Raw genomic sequence first — 15,432 nt, 5'->3', positions numbered from 1 at the left:
GCCTGTGGTCCCAGCTACTCAGGAGGCTGAGGTGGGAGGATTGCTTGGGCCCAGGAAGCCAGGCTGCAGAAGCCATAATGGCACCACTGCTCACCAGCCTGGGCAACAGAGCAAAAACCTTGTCTCAAAATATATATGTATACACAACATTAAATGGAAATATACTTAACAAACCCATAATTTTAGTTGTCTCTTGGTAGAGGGGAATAGAAATGGAATAGGGGTAACAGTTGCAGGAGATATTGATACACCTGCAGTGGGTTATTACCCCTGTTAAGTCAACAACAAAACGCTGAAAGCAAATATGACAAAATGTTAACAGTTGTTAATTCTGGATGGTAGGAATGTGATTGTTTGTTGTGTTACTGTTAGCATGATTCTGCACCTTGGAAATTTCACAGAATTAAAAAATACATACGAAGAATCCCTAAACACTGACAAGACAATTCAGACTTTCATATGTCACTGATGCAATAAAAGAGTGGCTGGAGAAACACTGAGCCAGCTTCCACACCTGTTCCTGAGGAAGTGGAGAAGCAGCTGCAAAGAGAACCTCAGACTCTGGGAGCTGGCAAGGGACCACATAATCTCCCATCCAGGCCTGACCCTGCTTAGCTTCCAGGATCAACGAGATTCAGCGTGTTCAGGGTGGTAAGGCCATAGACCACATGATCCTGACTTAAGTGGTAGTTGTGTGTGGCCAAGAAATAGTTTATCTTTCCAAGGGTTCCAAATGCACACAGTTCTAATTTCAGTGAATCAAAATGAAACTCTCTGCTTAGTGATGAATAGACTTTCAAATACTACAAAGAAACCCAAGGAATTCCCATTAATTTTAAATGACCAATCTGAAATAGAGAAAAGCCTGAAATGCAAAATACTTTGAAAAAAAGTCACTTTATTACTCTTAGATAAATCTTTTAGCTTTTAAAATTACCTGTTTTCAAGGGGTTTCAAGCAAAGTTATTTGGTTTTTAAGATTAGGAAAGACCCATCTGGAATTAACTGACATCTGTGTACATGTAGATACATGATAATTCTTCAAAACTGCCCCATAAATGGTTCAACAAGCCCTAGAAAACCTTCTTCTTGTTACTAATTTACTAAATAAACAACTACACACCAAGGGAAGGTAAATTTTAGCACAGCCCTGCCTGAATTATTGCAAATCCAAATATATGTTATATATCGCAAGTTATTAAAATGATTAGGTGGGGGGCGCTAATTAGCCTTCTCTCACAACCAACTTTCTTTCACAATTTCCAATAGACTTGAAGTGATGTTAGCTAAGTCTGAATGGCGGTAGCCGCTTATTGCTCAGATGAGGCTGGAGCAGCATGAATTACTTACTGTCACTAAGGGTCCAAGCAGTGAGATCTTCACTCCATTCCCCCTGGGCCTTGGTGTTAACTCTAGCTCGGACCACGTACTGCTCCCTGGGATGTAAGTTGTTAAGTAGCACCGAAGTCAAGTTGCCTGGAACTTTAATATTCTGCTGATCACTTTTTTGCACAGACCTTCTCTCCACTTCAACATAAAAGTCATCTTCCGAGCTTGGAAATATTGGTTGCCAGGTCAAATTTAGAGTGGTCTGACTTTTAGGCAGGAGATTTAGACCTTTTGGAGGAGGGAGTCCTAGAAGAATCCAGAAATATCATTATTTTTATAATACGGTTGATATAGTTTGGATGAATGTCCCCACCCAAATCTCATGTTGAAATGTAATCCCCAATGTTAGAGGTGGGGCCTGGTGGGAGGTGATTGGTTGATGAGGGTGACTTCCCATGAATAGTTTAGCACCATCCCCCCATGAATGGTTTAGCACCATCCCCCTTGGTGCTGTCCTCCTGATACCGAGTGAGTTCTGATGAAATCTGGTCATTTAAAAGTGTATAGCATGGCCCCCCTCACTCTTTTGCTCCTGCTTTCACCATGCAAAGTGCCTGTTCCCACCTTGCCTTCTGCCACAAGTAAAGGCTCCCTCAGGCCTCCCCAAAAGCAGATGCTTCCTATATAGCATGCAGAACCATGAGCCAGTGGTTACTGTTTTTACTGTTTGGTTTGGTAAAAAGTCAAACCTCTTTTCTTCTAAATTACCCAGTCTCAGGTATTTCTTTATAGCAATGCAAGTACAGACTAATACAAGGGTGGAGGCAATGATAGTGCTAAAGGGCACCTTTTAAGAGTAACCTTGGCTTCTAGAATAATATACAACTTCATAAGCTATCAAAGAAACACAAGCAAGTGGCCATAGGATACTTTTTTTCCTACCAAAATGATTCATTACATTATTTATAATAGCAAACAATTGGAAGAAACCTAAACACTCAAAATAGGAAACTGCTTTAATAAATTATGATATAGCCATCCAGTGGAAAAATAGATAATTAGGAAAAGTATGAAAGCCCAATAAAAAAACTTCAAGTACATGTAGACATGGTAAAAGTTATGTCTACAATGGTGAAGGATAGGAAGGAAACTGATAAAAATCAAAACAGTAGATTTGCCAAGGTTATGGGATTATGGGCAAGTATTTACCGTTTCTGTTACCATTTTGAGCAATACATTGTAAAGCAATTTGGGGGTTCCTTCCCCTTAGCAAGAATTTCAGAAATCATAAAGCTGTGGTGGCAGGGCCAGGCCTATTCCTGCTCTGATCAGATCAACGTATCCACCATGACTACGTGGTGCCTGGCCATAATCACCCACGGGAGCTTGGGCTACCAAGACGTCACTGAATAGAAATACTATGGGTTTTAAAATCAGAGAGACAGGAACACGCCACTTTACTTTTGCAACCTTGGACAAATTCATAATCTCTCCAAGTTCACCTGTAAAATAAAATATCCATCTTCCAGACTCAGCAGTAATAAGTGAGACAATGGATGTGAAAATGCTTGGAAGGTGTTAGAGGCTCTATTAACATTGGTTTCCTCCCTCCCTTCCTTCTTTCAAGATGTCCTGCGTCACTGGACAAAGGAGGAAATAGTGTGTTTTCAGTTAATAATAGTAAATTGATTTTTAAATTCCAGATATAAAGTCATTCCAAAATGTAGGATAGAGATCCTCTAATTCATGCATTCTCAGTAGGGGCACAATCACCCCTATGCAGCAAAAAAGTCATTCTTGGTGTATGAGAAAATTTCAGATTACTGCAATTGTTTACAAAGGACCATAATACAGAAACAGAAACAGCGCATATCTGTGGTATTAAAATTTCATGGGAGGCAGGATCTACTCGGATAAACGTATGTGAAACAGCTCACTGGGGATGAACAATACTTTTTTTTTTAAAGGTTGAGAAACACTGCTCTTACTCTTGGTTTGAGGTGAGAGGAAGGGTCTGTCTCCATCTACTGGGAATTAAGTCCCACCAGCCCTGTTCTGACTACCCTCAGACTAGTGAGAACCAGCAGCCAGGCATGCATTTGCTTGGCATTATGCAAAAGGTCTGATGGCCCTTACTCTGTAACCTTTGCAAATGGAGAGAGGTGATGTCATCTCCTCTTGCTAACCTCTGAAGTTTAACCTCCAAAATAGTCACCCAGAGTGGTTTAGGCAGGTTTGCAATGACAAAGGAGAATGGGGAGTTGACATTTTGGAGAATACATGTATACCTCCTAATCCTGTGCCTGGTACAGAAGAGTAACTCAATAAATAGTCATTTCCCCTTTTCCTTCCCTTTGGGAACATGATTACCCCATACCCCTCCCTGTCTGCCCCTTTCTGCAGTATGTTCAGAAAGTGTTCTCTTCCTTCCCCTCCCAGACTCCCTGGCCTTCACCACCTCAGTCGACACACATCAACAGTGCAACTGCCAGATGAGATGAAAAGCAAACATCAGCAAAATTCAAATGATGGGAAAAGAAGAACCTTCAATAATTCCCTTCCCGCCTATCCCTGAGAACTACTTTGAAATATTCTGAGAGACCTCCTGGCTGGAACATACTCTAAGGGCAGAAGACAGTACAGTGTGGGGCTGTGTTTTATGTTCTGTTCCATAAATACTTTCCATCTGAGTCAGTCTATGACCTTCCCCTTTTGACTCCCCAACAGTGACTTGAGAGAGAATTAACTACCATTTGCCTTTTAGCGGTAACATGATGACGTGTCAGGGATCCTTTGGGTCATGGTTGTAGAGGTCCCTTTTTCCTCTCTATGTAGTTTCTGGGTTTATTTTCTATATTCACAACCTGGTGGGCCCCCAAAAAGCCATTTCTTACTTGTGTGTAATGCTTCTATAAGCCTCAGAGTAGCTTTTGAGTCTCATTACATTCTTTAAGGATGCTGCTAGTAAAATAAAAACTAGGTGGGTGGTGTGAAGAAAAGATGTTTCTGTTAAGGGTGCACACACAATCTCTGCAGAAGAAAAGTGGATATTCTTCCTAGTTTTTTCACTCGATCATAACATATTCTTCTACCTTTAGTAAATGGAGTAAAACACAGGCAAATTTGTGAACTGGGATAAGAAGCTGGTGCCTTTGGGATTCTAGGTAGAAATAGTAACTGGAGAAACAAAAGGATTTGGAGCCTGGACTGGGAGTGGTGACTCATGCCTGTAATCCTAACACATTGAGAGGCCGAGGCTGGGGGACTGCTTGAGGCAGGAGTTTAAGACCAGCCTGGGCAACATAGCAAGACCCCGTCTCCACAAAAAAATTTTTAACGTAGCCAGATGTGGTGGTGTGCCTGTAGTTCCAGCTACTCAGGAGGCTGATGTGGGAGGATGACTTGAGCCCAGAAGATAAAGACTGTAATGAGTGATGATCAAACCACTGTACTCCAGCCTGAGTGACAGAGCAAGATCCTGGCTCTAAAACACAAAGATATGAAGCCTGAAGACTTAGTATGGTGATGCATCTTACTGTTATTAAGTACTCTGAGTCTCTACTTTTCAATCTATAAAATAGGGAAGATGATAATTCTTACTTTCCTAGGTGATATAAATTAAATATATATGAAGTTGAAAGTATAAAGCACTGACCAAGAGATAGTAACAGAATGGTTATTCACAGTGAACAATTCATAGAACCAGAATGGAACCTTACAAAAGATCACTCCAGTATTTCAATGGAGGATACCTGGGTAACAGAAAGCTGGAGGCCACGTTAGCATCAAGGAGGCTTCACAAAGTTAACGCAATAGAAGGCCAATCAATATAAAACACCACTGATAAATCAAGAAATGATTTTACACGTTATCTAGAACATGTGGACCCAGGACCAGCAGCATCAAGCATCACTTGGGAACCTACTAGAAATGCAAAATTATTGAGGCCGGGGTTCATCCTCACCTCGAAACCATTGAATCAGAAACTCTGGGGATGAGGCCCAGAAATATCTTTTAACAACCTCTCTGAATGATTCTGATGGCCACTTATGTTTGAGAACCACTGATTTAGAAAAGGGAGGTAAATATGATAAGAAACAGCTTAAGGAGATGAAAGTGGCTACCTATAGGAAGCAGGACTGGGAGGTGGAGGGTGGAGCAGGGGAATGTTCTTCAGATAAAAGCTTCTTCTTCTATTTGATGTCGTGACTCTGCACATGAATTACTTTGAAAAATTAGAAATTATTTTTGAAAATAAATAACCTGGGACTTCTGAAATATGCCTGTGGCAAGAGCCTGGCCTGGGCCCTTAAAATGGAAACAGGAAGCCAGTGATAAAATGCAGGAGCTGAAGCTCAGCACAGTTGCTGCTGTGTAAATCCCAACTCCTAGGGGAGGCCCCGCCTTCCTGAAGGCTCATCTGCTTCCTTCTCTGTCCCTACAGAGTGCGGCAGACCTCCTCCCCCAGGGAGACAGACCAGGAGTCCAACCCAAATAAAGGAACAGTTTGGCTTGAAGTTGCTAGCCTTCCTGTCACTTTCCCACCCATTCAAAAGCAAACTCCTGCCACCTCCATCCCCACCCACCCACTCACCCACCACCACCCTTCCTGGTCTTCCTTCCTCTTTCCCCTTCCTCTCCCTCCCACCCAGCTCATGAATAAATGCGTGCTGGCTTCCACTGACCGATAGAAGCTGTTGTGAAGCGTCTCACAGGTCCAGGATGCCCTTCCCCACCCTCTCCACGACGGACCAGTTGCACGCAGAGTTCATATTCTGTTCGAGGTTCCAAATAGTTGAGTGTAACAATCTCATTTGTCACTGAGAAGAGAAAAAGTCCAGTAAACTTAAGTTGGCATTCTTTTACATTCCTTAAGCCAGGGTTGTTGTTATTGTGATGTGAGCTAATTTTAGGTTTTCCAAACTATGTCTTAGTGAAGCAGAGAGGCAATTCCATCTTCAAGGCCTCATCCTCCTAATATGAGCAAAATTAGGCTTTTGAAATGTTTGCAGGTTACGATGTGCACATTCAAGGTGTATTTCTGTGCCGCTTACACATCTCTGCCCTGGTGCTTTTGTCTCTTCATTTGTAGAATCAAACCTCACAAATCTTCTATATGGAATACCAGATTCGGGGAATACTCAATTAGAACAAAATAATGTAATTGCTACTGTTTGCAAGTATGTTCACTGATTGCAATCAAGCTATCAAGAGAAAAAGATGCTTAGGAGGTTTGCTCAAAATGACCAGATAACTGATTTATAATGGTCATACTATCACAATGAAGCATTCTGTAGTCCTTGACAATAGTACCCATAAACAAATGATATCTGCCTCTTTTCTCCTTACCCATTTGCTTTAGTCAGCCTCTGTTTCTCAATGGATATTGCAAAGATAAATTTCTGCCTTACCATATGATAAATTCCTACTTGGTAAGAAAAAAACTGGGATGTGTTTAACAGTTCTTAGAGGACCACTTTGGCAATGTCCACTTGTAGAAAAAGGTGATGCATTATTACCACCATATGACAGCAAAAGACCTAGCCACTGATGTTGGAAACAGCAATTCAGCAAATCAGCCTGACATCCCTGGAATTCTGAATTTTGATAGAATCTATAATAGTACATGAAGGACTCAGTAATAATACCATTTTATCCGGTCTACCCGGGTCAGCTAGTGTTATTCAGCCCAAAACCCTCCTCCTCTTCTCTTTTTTTTCTGGAGTTTCCTTAATTATCTCCAAATAGTGAATAGAGGGTCATTTTAAGGAAATCATAGGCATAGTAAGACAAAGGTATGGGTGGAGGAGGACATGCTGCCTGTGAGGACAAGCATGATAGTGGAGGAGGACAGCATGATAGTGGAGGAGGACAAGCATGATAGTGGAGGAGGACAAGCATGATACTGGAGGAGGACAAGCATGATAGTGGAGGAGGACAGCAGGATAGTGGAGGAGGACAAGCAGGATAGTGGAGGAGGACAGCATGATAGTGGAGGAGGACAGCATGATAGTGGAGGAGGACAAGCATGATAGTGGAGGAGGACAAGCATGATAGTGGAGGAGGACAAGCATGATAGTGGAGGAGGACAAGCATGATACTGGAGGAGGACAGCATGATAGTGGAGGAGGACAAGCAGGATAGTGGAGGAGGACAAGCAGGATAGTGGAGGAGGACAGCATGATAGTGGAGGAGGACAGCATGATAGTGGAGGAGGACAAGCATGATAGTGGAGGAGGACAAGCATGATAGTGGAGGAGGACAGCATGATAGTGGAGGAGGACAAGCAGGATAGTGGAGGAGGACAAGCATGATAGTGGAGGAGGACAAGCAGGATAGTGGAGGAGGACAGCATGATAGTGGAGGAGGACAGCATGATAGTGGAGGAGGACAAGCAGGATAGTGGAGGAGGACAAGCAGGATAGTGGAGGAGGACAAGCAGGATAGTGGAGGAGGACAGCATGATAGTGGAGGAGGACAGCATGATAGTGGAGGAGGACAAGCATGATAGTGGAGGAGGACAAGCAGGATAGTGGAGGAGGACAGCATGATAGTGGAGGAGGACAAGCAGGATAGTGGAGGAGGACAAGCAGGATAGTGGAGGAGGACAAGCAGGATAGTGGAGGAGGACAGCATGATAGTGGAGGAGGACAGCATGATAGTGGAGGAGGACAAGCATGATAGTGGAGGAGGACAGCATGATAGTGGAGGAGGACAGCATGATAGTGGAGGAGGACAAGCAGGATAGTGGCAGGTCTTCTTACAGGATGGTCCAATTGAAGCAGCATGGTCACTGATAAACGCTGTCTTTGCTTTTTAAAATTGTGATTTTACATGGTCATGCAACAAATATAATTGTAATTTGTGTTTCAAAATAAATTCAACTGTTTGCATGAACTTCTGGCATTTTGTCACATTTTGGTCAATTATTTTTTTCTTTCAGGAAGTTAGGGGAGGGCCCTGTAGCTCTCTTTGCCTGTCCTTGTCCTCCCCCCAGCCCATTCCAGTCTGCCACAGCCCAAACTTTGCAGGTTCAAATTCCTTTTAAAATTTCTCTGTGTTAAGAGTCTGCAGGACAGGGCAAGACATGGAATGAGAAAAGGAATAAACAACTCAATACAGCAGCAACAATCACCCCCAGGATTTAGGCAGATTAAGCCTCTCTGCCTTTCTAGCAGGCTCTGGACTTTCCTGCTACCATATTCATGGTGTAAACAGGTATCTTTCACCATGATCAGGCAAGACAGAATAACTAAAAACAGGACTGGAGATCCAGAAAGAAATATTGATATAGATATAACTCATGGTGTGAGCTGGTTCTGTGTTCCAGGGCACACAGAGACTTCCAGAAAGTTAGCCCCAGAGCTTAGAGGCCCCCTGCACTCTCTCTTGAACACTCTGAAATGGAATCCTCTACAACAGCCACCATCTTGGGGTAGAGGATTGAGGCAGGGAGAAGGGAATTTCTAGACTTGGAGAAAAATATTTCTCCTGGTGCCACATCCCCAGCTGGCATCTATCCTGTCCAAAGCTTACCTTGAATATGTCGCCAAGCCTCATAGTGATTAACTGGTTTGTATAGAAGCTTCTTGGATTTGATTGGTCCATCCCCAAAGTAAGGCTCAGAGCTGATGTTGATGACAGCAAAGTTATGTCCAGTGTCAATCACGTTTGGGGCATTCAGGGGCTTTGGAAGAACTAAATACAATTTCAGAAGACAGATTAGTCCTTCGGCTTTGAGGTTTGATTGTTCGTAGGTGGAGGTAAAAGATGTGTTTTACATATCCAACAAAGTCCTCTTAAAGTTTTCTGCCCAGACTCAGTGAGATCACCAGCTCTCTGCTTTGCTTTTGCTTCCCCAACCCATTATCCTCAAAGTGCTTCCTTAAAATAAATGTGCCCCTTTACTCAAGACCCTTCAGTGGATTCTCATCACATGTAGGATGAAACCAAAAATTCATACCATGACCAGCCAGACCTTGAGCGATTGCGCCCCTGCCCACTCTCCAGCCTCCTCTTCCCCTCACCTAGTAACCTCCAATCCCACTGACCTTTCCCTTCATCCAAGTAACAAAGCACGAACCTCCTTTCCTTAGATTCTTTGTGGATGTCACTCTCCTGCAAGGAATGCTTCACCTCCCATTATTCTCCCAGTTAATTCTTAGCTCTGATGTGCATATTTCACAGGCGGCTATCATAGAACCTGAATTAAGGTATTGTATGCTTTCACAGAACCTCTACTTTTCCTTCATGGTGATTTTTAGAGTTTATTACTCTTTGTAGTATGATTTTTTTTTTTTTTTTTTTTTTTTTGAGACGGAGTCTCGCTCTGTCGCCCAGGCTGGAGTGCAGTGGCGCAATCTTGGCTCACTGCAAGCTCCGCCTCCCGGGTTCACGCCATTCTCCTGCCTCAGCCTCCTGAGTAGCTGGGACTACAGGCGACTGCCACCACGCCCGGCTAATTTTTTGTATTTTTAGTAGAGACGGGGTTTCACTGTGTTAGCCAAGATGGTCTCGATCTCCTGACCTCATGATCCGCCCACCTCGGCCTCCCAAAGTGCTGGGATTACAGGCATGAGCCACCGCGCCCAGCCTTGTAGTATGATTATTTGATACTGGTCTTCTAGATAATAATTCTCTCTCTCTCTCTCTCTCTATATATATATATGTATATCTTTCAGCCAAACAACACAAATTTATTATAGTTCTAGAAGTCAGAAGTCAGACATGGGTCTCGCTGTGCTAAAATTAAGGCATTAGCAAGGTTGTGTTCCTTTCTGGAGGCTTAGGAGATAATCTGGTTCCTTGTTCTTTCTAGCTTCTAGAGACTGCCTGCATTCCTTGGCTCAAGGCTCCTTTCTACGCCTTCAAAGTCAACAACATCAGGCCTCTCTGATCCTTCTTTGACCACCACATCTCTGACTATTGTCAGGAAAGTTTCTCTACTTTTAATGACTCAAGGGATTGGAGTGGGTCCACTCAGATAATCTAAAACAATCTCCTCATCTCAAAGACCACATATTCTCAATGGGGATGACAGCACCCACAAAACAATGAAAATCGGTCCTTGGAGGATGCAAAAATTTTAGATATTACGATGGGTTGAAGCCTGCCAAAGAGCCATACATAGTACATAAAGAGATATAAAGTACATATGTGATAATAAAATTTTATGGTGATGAGGGAGAGTTCTGGAATAAAATTTCTAAAAGAGCTCCTTAGTGGGATGATAATAAAAAGGTTGTGAAATATCACACTACACTCTAAATTCCATTAGGGCAAAGACCATGTAGTTTGTTCAGCAGCACCGACTAGGTGCTGAATTATTGTTTGTCAACTGAATTTCCAATGAGCTCTGTAGTTCCTTTGGCCCAGCCTTCTTAGAAGTGCATAACTGGTTTTGTTTTGCCTCCCCAAGAGTGTGATTATACAATGCAGAACCTTTCAGATTTCAGAGTACATTGCAATGTTCAGTAATTTTTCTTTTTCTTTCTGTCTCAATGCTTTGGCTCACCTTCCTTAGAAATGACCTTCAAGTCTTTGCTCAAATATCTTCTGAGGAAGCCTTGACTACCCTATTTAAAATTACAGTCACCACTCCACCCTGCCCCAGCATTCTCTACCCCCATTTCTGCTTTGTCTCCAAGACACTCTGCATTTTAGTGAACTATACATTTTACTTATTTATTTGCTCACTGTTTATCTCCTTGTGGGAATGTAAGCTCCATGATGAGTTTTTTTTCCCCCTGTATTATTCACTGCTCTATTCCCAGTGCCTAGAACAGGGGCTGAAACATAATAGGCCTAAAGTAAATTCTGTTGACTAAGTGACGACTTAGGAAGTTGTCCAAGGTCAGGATAATAAAGCCAGTAAGAAGCAGTATCCCCTAACTGGAGGCAGAAGGTGCCAGCATTAAGTTAGATAAGTCTGAGCACGCATTTCACTTAGGCTAGAAAGGAGGGCAGTGCTGTGAGTACATTGGTTCAAGTAATGCTTTCCTTATATAACATAAGGCCACCCCTTTCTTTAAACCAGCAGATGCACATTTTATTACAGCCATTAATGCCAGTCTGTGATACTTTTACAAGGGCTTAAAAATTGCTACAAAGGCTTCCTCTTAGTAATATATCATTTTATTTTTTTGCCTTTTAATCATTTTTACTGAGATGGAACATACATGTTGTAAAGTGCAAATATCTTAAGTGTATTTATCTCAAGGGACTTTACCCATGTGTACACCCATGTAACCACCGCTCAGATTAAGATAGAGAATATTCCCAGCCCTCCAGAAGGCACCTGTGTGCCCTTTTCCAGTCAATATCCTCTACCCAGAGGTAGCTACTATTCTGACTTCTGTGACTGAAGGTTAGTATTACCTGTTCTTTAGTTTTATATAAATGGAATCATAAAGCATGTACTTTCTTTCACTGGTTATCAGGTTTGAAAGATTCATCCATACGGTTGCAGAAATTCTTTTTTATTACTGTTTAATATTCCTCTGCATGATTTTATGGGCTAAATTGTATTCCCCCCAAATCACACGTTAAAGTCTTAACCCCTGGTACCTCAGGATGTAACCCTATCTGGAGATAAGGCCTCTAAAGAAGTAATTAGTTGAGAGTAAGTTTATTAGGGTGTGCCATAATCCAATATGACTGGTGTCCTTATAAGAAGATTAAATTAGGACACAGGTAGAAAGGGAAGACCCTGTCCCTGTGTCCTAATTTAATCTCCCTGTGAAGATACAGGGACACGATGGCCATCTACAAGCCAAGAAGAGAAGCCACAGAAGAAATAAACTCTGTTGTTGCCTTGATCTTGGACTTGTAGCCTCCAGAATTATGAGAAAATAAATTCCTGTTGCTTCAGCCACCCAGCCTGTAGTACTTTGTTACGGCAGCCCTAGCAAACTAATACGTATGAATATACTACAATTTGTGATTTGTGTATCCTTTCTAATGTTGATGGACATTTGAGTTCATTTCAGTTTGGGACTACTATGAATACAACTGCTCTGAACATTCTCGAAGATGTCTTTTTTGAACATAATACAGCCATTCTTTTGAGCATATACCTAGGAGTAGAATTGCTGGGTTCATAGGGTAAGTAAATGTTTAGGTTTAGTACCTGTTGCCAGTTTTCCAAAGTGATTGTACCAATCTGTACACTGGTGTTAAAGCCTAGTATCGGTTTTTTTTTAACACTATAATAAAAGATGCTGATTAAATTGATTACATTCCCTAATGGCTATTTACATTTTATGGCTGCCAGTCAATGTGACAGCAAAGAGACAGCAGTGACTTAGGACTGGAGATGCTTCTACACATTGATGTTGTGTGCTGTCTACAAACTAAAAACTAGACCCAGTGACTCTTCTGTGTATTCACCACATGGATTGTTTTGGATGTATGTCCATGGATAGCAAACATTCCCAGAAGTTTAAAAGTAGGGTAATTTTTCTTGTCTGCATATCATTTCCTTTCTTCCAAGAACATGCAAGATGCAAGAAATTATTTTGATCATGTGAATGTTCCACCAAATAAAACAGATTTGGGCTTTTTCCTATAACCAAAAGTACTAATAAGAAGGATTCTGAGGTGGTTCATATGGATTCTCAGGGCACAGAATCCAAATCTATGGGGGTTGCATTTATGCTACTGTTGTCACTGGCCTTTAAAAAATAGATTATGTTCTGAGTATTTACAGCATTTCATTTATAGAAGTTACCTCTGGGATCTCCCAAGAGATTACTAATGAAGTAATGAAAGGGGGCCAAATACAAATCAACTTTGGTCACCTCACAGTCTCCCCCTCTGTTACACAAGAGACTCAGAAAGCAAAATGGGCCAGAAGAGACAGTGCTCGGTTTGGAGTCAGGAGACCCAGGTTTAATACTAAGATTTGTGCTTACAATCTCTGCTATTGTATAAATTGACCCTTTGTATCTGTGGGTTCACATCTGTGGATCAGCCAACCGTGGATCAAAAATATTCAGAAAAAAAATTGTGTCTGAACATGTACAGACTTTTTTTTCTTGTCATTATTCTCTAAACAATACAGGATAGCAACTATTTACAGAGCATTTACAATGTATCAGAAATTACAAGTAATCTTAGCCTAGTGCCTTTCCTAGAATATATGCCAGAGAGCTGTTAGGTATTCTTGTCTAAACAGGTGCATAAGTAACTTGCGGATTCAAAATTCCTTGCTGTAGCTACGTACACCAGCCAAGTTAACGCGGACTTACCTCCATTTTAGTTCTTCCACTCAAGCCACCAATCTACACACAAACACTCAGATTAATTTGAATTTTGAAATACTAATTTATAGCAGGAAAAAATGCTCACAGCTCTGAATGTGAAAAGATATTCATGTTAATTATATAGTATAGGCTGGGCTTCTTATTAAGTGAGTAATCCTCAAAATAGGGATTCTCCAAATCTCTACAGTAATGAAAAGGAAGTCACAACAACAATGCTAGCGTTCTTGTGAAATATAATCACTACCAGATAATGTTGTGCTAGACACAATTCCAAGTATTTTATGTGTTTAACAAGGCTTCACAATAACCCTAAGAGGTACCTAAATTATGCTTCATTTACAAATAGAGAGAGAGACTCAAAAAGATACATTTATTTGGCCAAGGCCACCCACAAGATTATGAGCTGTTAGGGACAACATCAAACCCGGGGCTGTGTGACTCCACAGTGCATACTCCTAATCTCTTCACTCTGGTTTCATGCATATATAATGTTTTCAAGGCTTCGTATCCGGAAATTACCTCCAAGGTATTTTAGTGGTCACATACATTTCCGTCCAGAAGCAGAATCTTTCCCCAGCAACACAAAAACATAGTGCCTCAAGGATACAATCCCTTTTTCTGGACAATGAACTTACCTTTAACAGAAATGTTGAAGGGCTTTTCCACCATCCCAGCTACTGTGTTCGCACTGCAGACCCAAACTCCTGAGTCAGGGGGGAGGATCCGGTGGATGGTGAATATGGCTACTGAGAAATGATCCGTATGGTTAAAGTCTTTTGGCTGGAAAGGTCAAATACAAAAAAATAAAAACTTCTAGGGAGGCATACACACAAAGGTCCATAACACTGACCCCATCTCATTGTTTAATAAGAAGTTTCCTAGGAGAGATCAAGAAGCTAAATGTAATGCTAATATAATCATTGGCTTATTTCCAAAGCTATTGTAGTAGCCCTGAAAGTTTATTTTGGATTGATGCCCTGTCAGATCCTGCTGTTGTATTTGTGTGTTTGGGAGTGTGGGGTAAACACTTACAAGCAAGACGCCTGAAGCATGATTTCTTTTAAAGTACTCCTTGTAAGATTTGTTCCTTTCCTATCTAATACAGAGATGGTTGTGTGGGAGGACAAAGTGACTTCCTAAGTGTTTGAGAGGCTATTAAGTGTGGAGTACTGGAAAAATCCAGGGTTCTGAAGACAGATGGACCTCTGCCATTTTTTTTTTTTTTTAAGAGATAACACAGTCTTGTTCTGTGGCTCAGGCTGGAGTGCAGTTGAGTGATCATAGCTCACTGCAGCCTCAAACTCCTGGCCTTAAGTGATCCCCCCACCTCACCCAAGTAGCTGGGACTATAGGTAGATGCCATGTCCAGCTAATTTTTTTATTTTTTATTTTTTAACAGATGGGGTCTTGCTATGCCACCCAGGCTGGTCTCAAATTCCTGGCCTAAAGTGCTCCTCCCACCTCAGGCTCCCAAAACACTGGGATTACAAGCATGAGTCACCATATCTGGCTTCTTTGCCATTTTTGACCAATTCCTTAGTTACTTAACTTCACCCAGCCAGTTCCTACTTCTGAGGGGGGGAAAAAAAAAAGAGAGACTAGACAATGTTAAGTAAGAAGTTACATATAGTTATGGTCAACCTTACTACATAGTAGCCATTACTTTCATTAACTCATGAAAAAGCCAACAAGATTTTGGAAGCCATCAATTGGCTTCTTCTACCTGATGGGTTGTTTGAGTGGAATCAGGGACATTTGAAACGTGGACCCTGGTAATGGTACATTCTACATATTCTTCCCTCAGAAGGTCACTCACACCTGCCTCTGGTCAAGCTGATTT

At 41.7% G+C, this 15,432-nt stretch overlaps 1 protein-coding gene across 5 annotated transcripts in view; it reads right to left on the bottom strand.

Annotated features, from left to right (window-relative positions):
- The window catches only part of TEK (TEK receptor tyrosine kinase), a 122,994-nt gene that overhangs the window by 29,101 nt on the left and 78,461 nt on the right, over window positions 1-15,432 (bottom strand). For all 5 annotated transcript variants that reach the window (XM_010384455.2, XM_010384457.2, XM_030920261.1 and 2 more), the window contains 4 exons: window positions 14,228-14,372; window positions 8,866-9,027; window positions 6,015-6,149; window positions 1,351-1,635 (listed from right to left, as the gene is read on the bottom strand). In XM_010384455.2, coding sequence (XP_010382757.2) covers window positions 1,351-1,635; window positions 6,015-6,149; window positions 8,866-9,027; window positions 14,228-14,372 — 727 coding nt within the window. The remainder of the gene's footprint in view (window positions 1-1,350; window positions 1,636-6,014; window positions 6,150-8,865; window positions 9,028-14,227; window positions 14,373-15,432) is intronic.

The sequence above is a fragment of the Rhinopithecus roxellana genome, chromosome 16, assembly GCF_007565055.1.
Source record: "Rhinopithecus roxellana isolate Shanxi Qingling chromosome 16, ASM756505v1, whole genome shotgun sequence".
NCBI classification, from domain to species: domain Eukaryota; kingdom Metazoa; phylum Chordata; class Mammalia; order Primates; family Cercopithecidae; genus Rhinopithecus; species Rhinopithecus roxellana.
Note: the sequence above shows the minus strand (reverse complement) of the source record. Positions and strands in the feature narration are given on the sequence as shown.